Below are 14327 nucleotides of genomic sequence, written 5' to 3' on the forward strand. Positions count from 1 at the left end.
GGTTGGAGTTTCTTTCTCAAGATCTTCAAACACATGTTGCTCCCCAACCTGATCTCTATTTAATTTCTCACAAGAATGCTTCTATTACAACAATCCGGCTAACGGTTGGCACAAAATTTCTTGTAGGAGATCAAAGACAAGATTATTCAGGAAACTCTTGTGAACGTGGGGTATGCATTAACTCAACCATCATTTCAACACTATCGTTGCGAGGAGATAAGATTGTCAAATCCTGATGCGGACAGGTGAGTTGATAATCTTACCAAAGAGAAATGGACGAGGGCATACGACAATGGGCAATGATGGGGCCACATGAGAACAAATTTGTGGAATCGATGAACGATATTTTCAAAGGCATCAAAAACCTTCCCATAATTGCTTTGTTGAGATCAACCTATTTTAAGATGGCTTCACTGTTCGCAAAAAGAGGTGAAAGATGGAGTGCAGTGTTACAATCAAGGCAGTTGTTCAGTGAAAGTTGCATGAAGTTTATGGAGGAAGAAACTGCCAAAGACAACACCCATCAGGTTACAGGTTTCAACCGTTTTAATCGCACTTTTAGTGTTAAAGAAGAAATTGACCACAATGAGGGGCTGCCAAGACAAGAGTATCGGGTCATACTACCAGGTAGTTGGTGCGACCGTGGAAAGTTTCAAACCTTTTGCATGCCTTGCTCCCATGTCATAGTGGCATGTTCATATGCTCACCGAGATGCATTAACACTGTTATCTCTCATTTACAAGGCCAAAACCCTTGTTCGACGTGTACAATAATGCCTTTAAAGTGATAGCCAAAGAGGATTATTGACTTGCGTATAAAGGAGAAGTAGTTTGGCACAATGACATAACGCAAAGGAAGAAAAAGGGTCGCCCCAACATCATGCGTATTAGAATCGAAAGGGATGCAGGTGACAAAATGAAAAGGAATTGTAGTATACGTCGTCATGTCGGAAACAATCGAAATAATTATCCTAATCGTGGAACAAGCTCCGCAACCTAATAATTGTATGCACTCTTTATAATATATTTTTAAAAATCAACTGAACGTTATTTATCCTTAATCATATTTGTTACAACTACACAAACACAAACAAGGCTAAAACAATAACATACTTAACACAACAAAATATCTAAGATATTACATCCATCAAAATAGTATCACTTGTTCCATGCATCATAGAACAAACATCATTGTCACTTTTGACTTCATCCCACCAACGTTCTAGTGCTCCGGTCGCAATTAAGGTGGTCATTCTAAATCTCAGAATTCTTCGAATGATTTCACCATCTTCGAACTCCCGTTTTAAAAAGTGGATCAAGGATCTCTTAAGTTGGTCCATGAAATGGTTGTTCCAAAATTTCATTTTAATCGGGAGTTTGACAGTAGAGAAACAAACATACTCATCCCTTTTAAAACTCGTGTTAGATGCCATGAAGAAGAAATTAGAGAGAAAGTGAGAAGAGGTGTGAAGAATAGTGGAGGATAGAAATGTTAAGAACATAACACATAAGAGCCATCTCATATGGCTCCTTTTCACACACATTGCACATAGGCGTCACATTGAGTGACGTCTTGCTTTTCATCTGGACATAGGCGTCATGGCCCATGGCATGTACACATAAAAATCGTCTTGCTTTTCATCTGGACATAGGCGTCATGGCCCATGGCATGTACACATAAAAATCTCACGTAGGCACCATGAGGGATGGCGCCAACACTTAAGCCAGGTTTTAGTGGTGGTGCCAACACTTATGCCAGTTTCAAAACCTGATTATTTGCATTATTTAATGGAAAACATAATTATTTAGGAATTTAAATCGAAAAATATAGTTATTGTGGAAAAAAAATCTCAAAATTACACTACCAAAAAGATTGTCTGGAATGTGTATTTTCTGTCAAGATCCTCATGAAAAAATATTTTCGGTAAACTTCGCACATCTTAAGGGTTGATTGAAAAGCTCCGTCCATTGTAACATAGTATGAAACTGTGTTTCAAATTAGTTTTAAGTTAGTTTGTACTAGTAAAAAATTCTTAAAAGGAGCTTAAACTATGTCACTTTCATAAATCTCCAATTGTAATATGAACAGCACCCGTTGGTGATTCATGGTGAACTTCAGTCTAGCTGTAAATGCACCCTATACATCATTATATCAAACTCAACTCTCATTCGAATCATAAGATAAAACCAGCAGGGAGGCATCTAACTGTCTCGTTCAGCACATACGAGCTGGGTGGTTGTTAAGAATGAGAGGGGTTATTATGCATTCAGAGATCGGAAGGCCTGGATAAAACAAAGGTCCCTCACTAATGAAAATTGGCATTGTCATTCCAATTTTGGGCAAAAACACCAAACCAATAGAATAGGATCTCAATACACAAGAGATATCAGAGTTTGCATCAACAGACTGCAGGATGCATTTGAATATCCATACCCGAAAAATACCATGAACATGAGCCAGTGACCAAGTATATCAATATTTAAAAAAATGAAGCCCATTTGTTGTCTGATCACACAAAACAGTTACAAATTCCACCTATAAGGATAGGAAACTAAAATGCCACTCAAACACAGATTGTATATATCACAAATCATAACAAAATACACAGGAACAAGAGAACAAGAGAAGACTGTCGAAGGTGCAATACACTTTATGCCACAACTTGGAAAATTGAGAGTTTGAGACCATAACCTAGTCAAATTGACCGACCCACAAACTATGGATATCTCAAATATAAGCAACTAAGGCTTAAGGGGAGACCTCCCCCACCAGAAAAGCCTATACTATTCATAATCAATATTTAATTGGCACGGCTCTTGAACACATCAAGACCCATTTCAGTAGGATCAGTTGCCTGCAACTCTATTTGAATCCCATCCAGCTCCCTCTTGAACCTGTCTTTGGAGCTTGCATAAATCATCTTGCTTCTCACCCTCGCTGTATCAGGAGACCTACGCGCAGAACCAACAACATTGATGCAGATAAAAAAATAAAGCATGGAAAGCTATAGGCAGCAGCACATATCAAAAAGCAAACATTACCAGCCAATGAAAAAAATTCTGCTCTTGGGGACATTCCCTTCTGTCAGATACTCAAAATCATAAACAGCATAACGACACTCATCAGCAGGAAGGGATGCAGTGAAATCTTCATAGCCTTGGATTGGTTCACCGAGCTTCTCCACAATGACTTGCTTCTGATTCTCCTCAATCTTATAAACAATGAACCTGTGTGTCCTTTTGGCCTTGAGCTCCATAAACCTCAACTTGCAGTCATCATGGACTGCCATACCCGATGCTGCATTTGCCTGTAGAATTGCAATAGCAAACACACCATAATCATCAATGTCAATTGTCACACCAGAATATCAGCATTCAGCAATCACATTAGATTGTACACAACTATGTAAATTGTCAATTCAATTTTTTGCATCATAGTGGCAAAAAATACATCCAAATAAAACACACGCGAATAGTTAATCTTTAAGAAGCTGGAAAATAAAGAGTAAATCCGTTCATGGCAGCTCAAATGATAAAATATTACATAAAATATGTAGCCAGCTAACAAAATGAATAAACTCATAGTACAATCATAGTATAGTCCAAATAAAAAAAAAATACACAATTAGTGATTGGTGCCAAAAATAAAGTAAACAACAACAAAACGCCTAGTTATATTTGTTTTGATGCATCTTCTTCAACCAAAAAATATATATCATGTTTTTTTTAAAAACACATCACATCCAATCTCATTTAAAAAATTCTAATAAAAGAAACTTGACCTTAATAAATCTGATAAAGAAATATTCTCTAATTTTTTTTCACAAGCGAAATATTCTCTAATTAAAAATTAGAGCAATAACTACCTCAAAAAATAAATCGAATCCTAGTGTTTAGCACAAAAAATAAATCGAATCCTAGTGCTTAGCACAAAAAATAATCAGCTCAGATCACAAAAAACACGATTCCACGGATCAAAACACATCACAATTTAGAATCAATTGTAATAATCCACTAAAAATTCATCCTATTACAAGATCAAACTGAAAATAATTCAAATAAAAAAATATGCAACTGATATCAAGATCAGATCTACAAATGACAACTAATTTACAAAAAAAATAAAAATAAATAAACGCAGCTGAAAATAAACGATCAGATCGAAGAGGAATCCAGCTCGGATTGTAGTCAACAGAGAGAGCTGAAAACGGATACGAAATCGAGAGGACTAAATTCAAATTGCATCGAATAATAATTAAAATTTAAAAAAATATATCGAAATTTGCGGAAATTGTTAAGATTAGCGGTGAAAAAGTAAGATAAGAAGATAGAGAAGAGTCTAACCATGAGTTAGTTGTGGTTGTTGGCGATTTGATTGGTAGCGATGGTGGTGGAGAAGATATAGGTGAAGATGAGTTTTGTTTTCTCGATCGAGGGTTCGATGCAGAGAGAGAAATGAGAAATGAGAAATGCGAAAGAAAAAAGTGTGTGGTGGAGCGTGACAGTGTGTTATTAATATCCACGGCGCGTGTCTTTTCATTGGCCCAATGGGCGATTATTCTGTATGGGCCAATTATGCTTTTGTGGTCCAAATTCCTTTGGGCTTGTGGCCCAAACTATTTCGTCTCTTTTTCTTGTTTGCTTTCGGTTTGAATTTGTTCAATTGTCTCTTCAAGGGTCCTACCTACACTATCGTTGCCCCGACCAAATGTGCCTTTCTTGAGGGTTACATTTCACTAAAATGTCCTCTACCCTAAACCAACGAACATGGCACCCTAAAAGTTGTTTTTGATAATATTGTTATGGGTCAGCAGCAAAGTCCAAGACACAAAAGCTTAGTAGGGAAATAAAAAGTTGCCAACTTGCCACAAGTAGCTATACCTTTTTCCTTCTATATTGCATACTATTCATCACGAGAATATCATGTCATTCATCATTTAAGAATTGGCCGCATCCCATGCACACGACGTCATCAATCGTCTCCTTTATTTAAAGAGAAAAATGAATGACTTTTCAGATATTCTAATCATTCTCATTCAAATTTCATTTTACATCTACAATAAACCGCAAATTCATCCTTACCAATCATCATATAATTTCATAGCAGAACTGTGAGATATTGGATCGAACTCTAGTATGGTCGAAGGGTAGCTTCTTGGTTCGACAGTTCGACAGAGTTAAGCATGAAGTCGAAGGTTGTTCACATGCTGGTGTCGAAGAGTGCATGCTGTAGTCGAAGATGGGTCTAGCATGCAGATGTCGAAGATGCTAGGGTTGTTAGCATGTTAAATTAGGTTTTAGTGTTTAAACCCTAATTTGTTAAGTTAGCTTGTTTATTAAGTTGGCTTGTGTAATGGGTCTTGCTGAAAAAGTCCATTAGTTAGTATGTTAGGTTTTATTATAAATAGCATACTAATCTCTCATCATTGCTAAGCTGCAAATCCTAATTTAGGGTGAGAGAGGTTATTTGTTATTCTTGTAAACTTGTAATCTTGTTTTAAGAGAAGATTGAAAGAATAGCAGTTATAACCAATTCTTGTGTTCTTCTTCTCTTCCCTAATTCCCTATTATACTTTGTTATTGGTATCGTTTTCACAACAAATTGGTGCGGTGAGCGTGGAGAAGATGCCTTCAACAAAGTATGAGATTGAAAAGTTCACCGGAGTGAATGATTTCGGTCTGTGGCGCTTGAAGATGAAAGTCTTACTGGTTCAGCAGGGTTGTTTGGAAGCGCTGAAGGGAGAGGCATCCATGAATGCAGAATTGACGGCAGCGGAGAAGACAAATATGATCGAGAAAGCACACAGCGCAATTTTGTTGAGCCTTGGTGATAAGGTTCTCAGACAGGTATCAAAGGAGACGACGGCATCAGGGTTATGGGTGAAACTTAAAAGTTTGTATATGACCAAATCGCTGGTAAATCGACTCTACCTGAAGCAAGCTTTGTATTCATTCAAGATGGTCGAAGACAAAGTGTTGGTTGAGCAGTTGGATATGTTCAACAAGCTGATTCTTGATCTTGAAAATATTGATGTGAAGATCGATGATGAAGATCAAGCGTTGTTACTATTGTGCGCTTTGCCTCAATCACATGCTCGCTTCAAAGAAACTCTCTTGTATGGAAGGGAGTCCCTGACGTTTGAAGAAGTTCAATCAGCCTTGTATTCTAAGGACTTGAATGAACGAATGAAGCATAAACCTTCGACTGTTGGTGAAGGTTTGGCCGTTAAAGGAAAATTCTTGCGAAAGAATGGTAAGTTCGACAAGAAGGGCAAAAGTCAGTCGAAGTCTTACAGTGGCGAAGCATCTGGCATTCGATGCTATCATTGTAATAAGGAGGGTCACACAAGAAAAGTGTTCCCTGAACGCCTGAAAGATGATAGAGGTAAGGATAATGGCAATGCAGCCATTGTTCAAGATGATTTCGAATCATCTGATGTTCTTGTGGTTTCAAGCAGTGACTCGAGAAGAGAGTGGATTATGGATTCAGGTTGCACTTGGCACATGACTCAAAACAAAGACTTGTTCGAGGAATTATGTGATCAAGATGGTGGATCAGCATTGCTGGGAAACAACAAGGCTTGCAAGATTGCAGGTGTTGGATCTGTGAGATTCAAACTCCATGATGAGTCAATAAGGTTGTTGACTGAAGTCAGGTATGTTCCTGATTTGAAGAGAAATCTACTTTCTCTTGGTGAATTCGACAAGAAAGGATATGTTTTCCAAGGAGAGAAAAGTATCCTAAGAGTCATGAAGGGTTCGAAGGAAGTCTTGAGAGGCGTGAAGAAACAAGGCTTGTATACCCTTGAGGCTGAAGTTGTAAGTGGTTCAACGAATGTTGCATCCACGAAACCTTTTTCGAAGACAGAAATCTGGCACATGAGATTGGGCCATGTCAGTGAAAGGGTTCTGGTCGAATTAGGGAAACAAAATTTGCTTGGTGGAGACAAAGTCGAAAAGCTGAAGTTTTGTGAACCCTGTGTACTTGGAAAATCTTGCAGAGTGAATTTCAACAAAGGCAAACAAAGAACGCATGGATCCCTTGATTACATCCATGCTGATCTTTGGGGGCCTGCAAGGTGTCCATCACATTCAGGAGCAAGGTATTTTCTATCCATAGTAGATGATTATTCCAGAAAATTATGGTTATTCATCCAGAAAACTGAGGATGAAACTTTTGAGAATTTCAAAAGTTGGAAGACTCTGGTTGAAAATCAGACTGGCAGAAAGGTCAAGAGGTTGAGAACAGACAATGGCCTTGAATTTTGCAATGAGGCACTCAACAGTTTTTGTGATGCCTCTGGTATTGCAAGACATAGAACTACTGCAGGTACTCCACAGCAAAATGGTTTGGCTGAAAGGTTTAATCGAACTATTTTGGAGTTAGTCAGATGCATGTTGACTAGTGCCGATTTAAAGAAGGTGTTTTGGGCTGAGGTTGTTTCGACAGCAACATATCTGATAAACAGATGTCCTTCGACAGTGTTAGATATGAAGACACCTAAAGAAGTTTGGTCGGGACATCCACCAGATCTCGACAAACTGAGAGTATTTGGCTGCGTAGCCTATGCTCACATTAGGCAAGACAAGGTCAAACCTATAGCTCTGAAATGCATTGTTCATGGGATACCCTGAAGGAGTCAAAGCTTATAGGCTATGGTGCCTAGAGTCAGGTCACAGGAGGTGTATCACCAGTTGAGATGTAGTTTTCAATAATGCTGAAATGGCTTTTAAGAAAACTGACGATGTTGGTCGAAGTACAGAAACATCTGACGAAGAGCTGGAACAGGTAGAGATTCCTGATGAGGTGGAGCATGTTGATGCTGAATTGCATATTCCTGATGAAGTCGAAGAAGCAGAAGATGCTGAAGAAGTTGAGGAAACTGATGATGACTACCTATTATCGAGAGATAGGTCGAGAAGAGTCATCAAGGCACCTCAGAGACTTGGATATGCAGGTCTTATAGCTTATGCCTTAATCTCTGCAAGTGTGGTTCTAGACGAAGAACCTAGAGACTACGAGGAAGTTATGAGGAGTCGAAATAAGACTGAATGGCTGAAGGCCATGGATGATGAGATGAAATCTCTTCATGATAATCATACTTGAGAACTGATCAAGAAACCTGCTGGGGCAAGGTTAGTCAGCTGTAAATGGATTTTCAAAGTTAAGGAAGGAATTGAAGGAGTGACATCGAAAAGATACAAGGCAAGGTTAGTTGCAAGGGGTTTCACTCAGAAAGAAGGTGTCGACTTCAATGACGTGTTTTCTCCTGTTGTGAAGCATAGGTCCATTCGAATTTTGCTTGCCATGGTGGCACAGTTCGATCTTGAACTAGAACAGATGGATGTGAAGACTGCATTCTTGTATGGTGATCTAGATGAAACGATCCTGATGAGGCAACCTGAAGGGTATGTCGAAAAGGGGAAGGAAGATTGTGTGTGCAAATTAAAGAGATCTTTGTATGGGCTGAAACAATCTCCTCGACAGTGGAATAGGAGATTCGACAAGTTCATGGCACACATAAGTTTCATTAAAAGTCAGTTCGACCACTGCGTTTACTTCAGATTCCGACCTGGTAATTCATTTGTTATTTTGTTGCTTTATGTGGATGATATTCTCATAGTAAGCAACAATGTCGAAGATGTAATGAGAGTGAAGGCTGAACTCAATAAGGAGTTCGATATGAAGGATCTGGGAGTTGCTTCCAAGATTCTTGGAATTGACATTCGAAGAGATAGAAAGAAGTCGAAGTTATGCTTATCTCAAGAGGCATATCTACGGAAGATTCTCGAAAAGTTTGGTATGTCGAATTCGAAGCCAGTTGTGACTCCAATAAACCCTCAATTCAAGCTGAGTATTGGTCAGTGTCCCAGTACTGATGTCGAAAGAACCTATATGAATAGCATCCCATATGCTACTATAGTTGGTTCTTTGATGTATGCTATAGTCTGTACTAGACCTGATATAGCATATGCAGTAAGCCGTGTAAGCAGATACATGACGAATCCTGGAAAGGCTCACTGGCAAGCATTGAAGTGGATTTTAAGGTACATAAAGGGGTCTCTGAACAGAGTCCTAATTTATGGTGGAGCCTTAGGTGAAGATAGTAAAGCAGCGATTGAAGGATATGTCGACTCTGGTTATGCAGGTTGTATGGGTTCCAGAAGATCTATTTCTGGATATGTTTTCACTATGTTTGGCACTGCAATTAGTTGGAAAGCAACACTTCAGAAGGTTGTTGCTCTATCAACCACTGAAACGGAGTATATTGCCCTAACTGAAGTTGTGAAAGAAGCATTGTGGCTTGAAGGTTTTGCGAAGGAGCTGAAACTTCAAGGTCGAGGTATCACTGTTAAATGTGATAGTCAGAGTGCAATACACCTATCGAAGAATTCAGCCTATCATGAGCGAACTAAGCACATTGATGTGAGACAGCATTTCATCAGAGAAGTAATCGAGCGTGGAGAAGTCCAAGTGCTGAAGGTTTCGACTGAGGATAATGCTGCAGATATGATCACCAAGACATTGCCGAGTTGCAAGTTTTTCCACTGTATGCAGTTGATAAAGCTGCATGAAGAAAGCTAGTTTATTCCCTTGATGTTGTAGAGTTAGATCCAAGGTGGAGATTTGTGAGATATTGGATCGAACTCTAGTATGGTCGAAGGGTAGCTTCTTGGTTCGACAGTTCGACAGAGTTAAGCATGAAGTCGAAGGTTGTTCACATGCTGGTGTCGAAGTGTGCATGTTGTAGTCGAAGATGGGTCTAGCATGCAGATGTCGAAGATGCTAGGGGTGTTAGTATGTTAAATTAGGTTTTAGTGTTTAAACCCTAATTTGTTAAGTTAGCTTGTTTATTAAGTTGGCTTGTATAATGGGTCTTGCTGAAAAAGCCCATTAGTTAGTATGTTAGGTTTTATTATAAATAGCATATTAGTCTCTCATCATTGCTAAGCTGCAAATCCTAATTTAGGGTGAGAGAGATTATTTGTTATTCTTGTAAACTTGTAATCTTGTTTTAAGAGAAAGTGAAAGAATAGCAGTTATAACTAATTCTTGTGTTCTTCTTCTCTTCCCTAATTCCCTATTATACTTTGTTATTGGTATCGCTTTTCACACCAAGAACAAATATGAAGAAGAAAATGAAATAAAACATGACATGATACTAAAACAAACTAGGCATAACAATAAAACTCGTACCCACAAGTACCCGCTCAAATTCACCTCGGGTTTGAGGGGAATTCCCACTTTAACTAGTTTTTCCCAAATTTAAAAGATTAATACGATGTGGATAATGAAAATACTATTACCCATCTCGAGCCCATAATTTACAATATTTATTTTCATTATTTATGATATTAATTGTTTTGTTAGTACAATGATATTTTGTTTGGTATTTTATTATTTGAAATGTATGTTAGAAAATTTTCATTATTGTTTAATTTATTATTTCTAATGTATTTTAGAGTTCAAGACAAAATATTTTGGAAAAAATGACAATTTCAATTTTAAGAAAAAAAATTGATTGTGATGTGAGGATGAGACGGGGCGGGGATACTTGAACTCGTTTGAGACGAGTTATTGGTTTAATTATTAATCTTTGTTTGAGTTTAGGTAGGATAATGAGTATTAACTAGGATTCAATTTTGGATACAGAGAATGCAAAATGTGTCCCCGTCCCTCATTGTTTTCATGCCTAAGAGAAACATGTAAATAGATAATCTCATGTTTTCTTGTAGCATAAGTGTTTATTATGTGGTATATATGAATTGTATGAATGGTTTGAATCGTATAAAAGAAATAATATTTTAAGAAGATGTTATATACATTAGATATGAGTATTATGAGATACTAATGTGAGTTGAAAGTCTCACATTGATTTAAAAAATGGATGTTAAAAACTTTATAAATGAGAGGACTCACATACTCAATGCCTTAAGATTTTGGATGAATATGTAGTATCTCTCTCACTTATATATCACTTGTGACTCAATGTGGATACTCCCCTCATAACCTTTAAGTATAACAATTTTGAATCATGTCAACAACATGAATGAAATTAGTTTCAACAATAACATAAAAATAACATAAATTAACTGCAATGTACATGTTCACTTTCACATAATCATAAAGAGGTGTTCTCAATGCATATATTGTCTATAAATATTATCATCTAAAGATGCATAATGGTTATGGGCTAACCATAAAGTCTAAAAAGATATATACGCTCAATACCAGTAGAAGGCAAAAAAAGGCGAATGGATAAATAAATTATATGTCTCGAATCACTCAAATTAGCTTACTCGTGAAACATATTCCCACGATCCAAATCCATATAATGGTCATTCGCATCTCGCATTTAAATTTTCATCTAGATGCTAACTAACTCTTCTATTTGAAGAGATAAATAGGTTATTTCTCAAATACAAATTTCATTCCCCATTTATGCTACATTTTTCACTGTCTTATGCACTTGAGTGTTGTACTGCTAACCTTATAGGTCAGTCCTTCTCCACCGCATCAGAATCTTGAACCATTGCAGCATCACACAAGTTCAATTTCTTTTATCATCATTTAGTTCCAGAGCAGAATATTGGAGTTGTCTATGAGAATCTATCTTTGATTCCTACGATTTCCATGATATATTGCTTCTTTATTTGACTGATCATATCCAAATTCCCTTTGATTTACGTACATATCTCTATCTCCAAGTTATCTCTCTTAAGTTAGAGTCGAATTCTTCGTACCAGAATTACCAAAAAATGGAATTGTCGAAAAACACTTGTTTCGGCGCTCAACGGGAAGCTGATAAAGCAGTAAGAAAATCTTGTCTACCTTCACAATGGACCAACAACCAAATCTCAACATGTACTTATGTTTTCCCTTCATCACTAAATTTTATGCAAATTAGGACAGCCAAGGGAACCTCTCAATTTTCTTCATTCATTGAATCAGATTCAATGTAAGGGAACATTCCATCAAACCTACACTACCACATAAAGTCACCAAATGCAAAGTGTTTTCTGACTTCCAGCTCTTTCACACTCATCTCATTCCATAAAGAGCTCACAAATTGTTGACCAACATGTTCAAGACAATTCTGCAGCAAAAATTTGAGGCTCTTTCAAATATGCTTAATTGGATCGAAGAAAGCCTACACAACATTATTGCAATGAACAACACCATTTAGGAGGCGGCTTCGAAGAAGGTCGTCGGGCCAAGAAAGGACCTAGAAGAGGTCCGAAAGTCCTAGATCATGAAAGACACATGTGTCACACTCCTTCTCTCAGCCTCAGAGGAGGAAAGTGGAGTCACAATCTTGTAGAAACTCGTCTGCTGAAGAAGGATCCCCCGCTCAGCTGAGGAAGAAAAATTCATTGATCGTTAACATATTGGAATGCAGAATTCCTAGGTCTCTAGGGAAGCCCAAAAAGCTTAAGATTTATAATTGAAACAAAGATCTTAACGATCATGTTGAACATGTGGATAGTTAGTCAGACTATTATCATGATGACGAAGATGTAAAGTGCAAGCTCTTTGCTTTCACTTTAATTGAGACAACTAACCACCGTGACCGCCCTTAGTGGAGTTACACATGGCAAAAAGGAAACCCAACGCATATACATCAACCACTTCAAAAAGGTGGTGGTGGTTATCATAAGATTAAATGAAAGCCTCAAGTGTTGTATCTTTGAGAAATGACTTAGGTCAAATAGTACATTCCATGAAATGTTAAGGCGCAAGGAGGCCTATAAACTGAAAAACTTGTTTAGTAGGGCATAACCCTACATTAACTATGAGGAAGAACTATTGGCGGGTGGAGTAAATTACGGACTTGGGGACTTTGGATCTAGTCGAACTTTAGAAAAATATTCCAGAAGGCCCGGGGAAAAACACTAGCGAAGAACTGCCCAAATTTTGACTCATACACTCCCCTAAACACCTTACAAGAAAGGATTTTGATTGGGTGCACTAACACAAATTTCAAGTAAGTTAGGATAAGAAACTTGTTAGGTTTTGTTTTGATGGTTGCATTTTGTTAAAATAAGTAATTCAGCAAGATGTTGGACAAGATGTTTTGGCATGTTGGTACGACATCGTAGCATGACTTGTTTTTATATTCAGAAGTTTTTTTTTTCAGATTCTCATAATATTTGTTTTGTGTTTTATGCAATACAAGAAGTGTGTAAGAATATTTCATTCTCTAAATATTTGTTTCAAAGCTGAGTTATATGAAGATTTGTTTCACAAGATTGGATGTCAAAAGATTTAGTGAAACTATAGAAAGAGAAAAATACCTCAACAGTTGGAGTAACCTCTTGTCATCGACACCGAATTTTGAAGTCCCTGATAATACCCCAAATAAAAGGCATGATTTCAGAAGGAGCAACATTGACAGTCGTTAAGAGTTTAGCCTCAAACACCGTGAAAGGGATTAAGTCCCCCAAATCATAAATAAAAGGAAGGTGGAAATAGAAATAGGTAACTAGTGAATCACCCGAGCTAGCCATGTTAGCTTTTTCCCATTCATAACAAGGTTATAAGATCATGTTTTCTTTGTGTCCCGTACTGGAAAGCCCATTCCTCTACAAAAAGGTTTATCACCATTTCTCATTACTTCTTGATAAGAACAAGACAAACATGCATGTTATTATCGAAGATGTCTGTGTCTCATCTCCTTAAGTCTCAACCTATAATATTAAAAAGTGTGACTACTCCTTGTAGGAATTCCAAAAGAAATTTAAAAATGAAATGGAAGAAAAGTGTCATACTTGTAAATATGATCAAAAGCTTGGAAGATACGCTTTACTCTTGTATAAACTCCTGGTTGTATAAATAAAGATGGAGTGAAAAAAGATTAGAGGAAGAATAGGTGGGCTTTTATAAAAGAAGGAAGTCTAGTTATATGGTTAACTTACCATTGTCCGAGTGTCCCAAAAATTACTCATATTGGAAAAGATTCCTTGTATTTGGTACACGTGTATAGAGCATGGCCAAATTTGGCTTCCCAAGAAAGATCACCATCAATTTCACCTGATGCAATGCATGCCTTGCCTTATTGATGATTCAATCTCTCTCAGTTGACTGACATTCAATTTATTTCAATTGATTGATGTTCGAATTCTCATAGATAACATGGGGGTTACAACACTGACAACTAGGATCATACCCTAGGACCAACCATACAAAGGCGACACCTCGTATTCAAAATCTCGTTTGAGAGACTCAACTAAGTCTTGTATGAGAGACTTAACTAGGTCTCTCTTGAGGGACTAAACTAAGTCTCGTCAAGAAAACTCAATTAAACCTAAAAAATTAATGGTGAGAAT

At 37.4% G+C, this 14327-nt stretch overlaps 1 protein-coding gene across 1 annotated transcript; it reads right to left on the reverse strand.

Annotated features, from left to right (window-relative positions):
* Positions 1 to 2460: 2460 nt before the first annotated feature.
* LOC131625702 (actin-depolymerizing factor 2-like) lies at positions 2461 to 4501 on the reverse strand. The gene is made up of 3 exons (XM_058896539.1): positions 4344 to 4501; positions 3042 to 3307; positions 2461 to 2951 (listed from the first exon to the last, which is right to left on the reverse strand). The coding sequence occupies exons 1-3, from the start codon at positions 4344 to 4346 to the stop codon at positions 2801 to 2803; spliced, it is 420 nt and encodes a 139-aa protein (XP_058752522.1). The 5' UTR covers positions 4347 to 4501; the 3' UTR covers positions 2461 to 2800.
* Positions 4502 to 14327: the final 9826 nt, after the last annotated feature.

This window comes from Vicia villosa, unplaced genomic scaffold (assembly GCF_029867415.1).
Source record: "Vicia villosa cultivar HV-30 ecotype Madison, WI unplaced genomic scaffold, Vvil1.0 ctg.000233F_1_1, whole genome shotgun sequence".
NCBI classification, from domain to species: Eukaryota; Viridiplantae; Streptophyta; class Magnoliopsida; order Fabales; family Fabaceae; genus Vicia; species Vicia villosa.

Coding starts and splice junctions, on each gene's coding strand:
- LOC131625702 (XM_058896539.1), bottom strand. Junction 2,952..3,041: donor AGAATTTTTTTCATTGGCTG/GTAATGTTTGCT, acceptor TTCTGCGCGTAG/GTCTCCTGATACAGCGAGGG.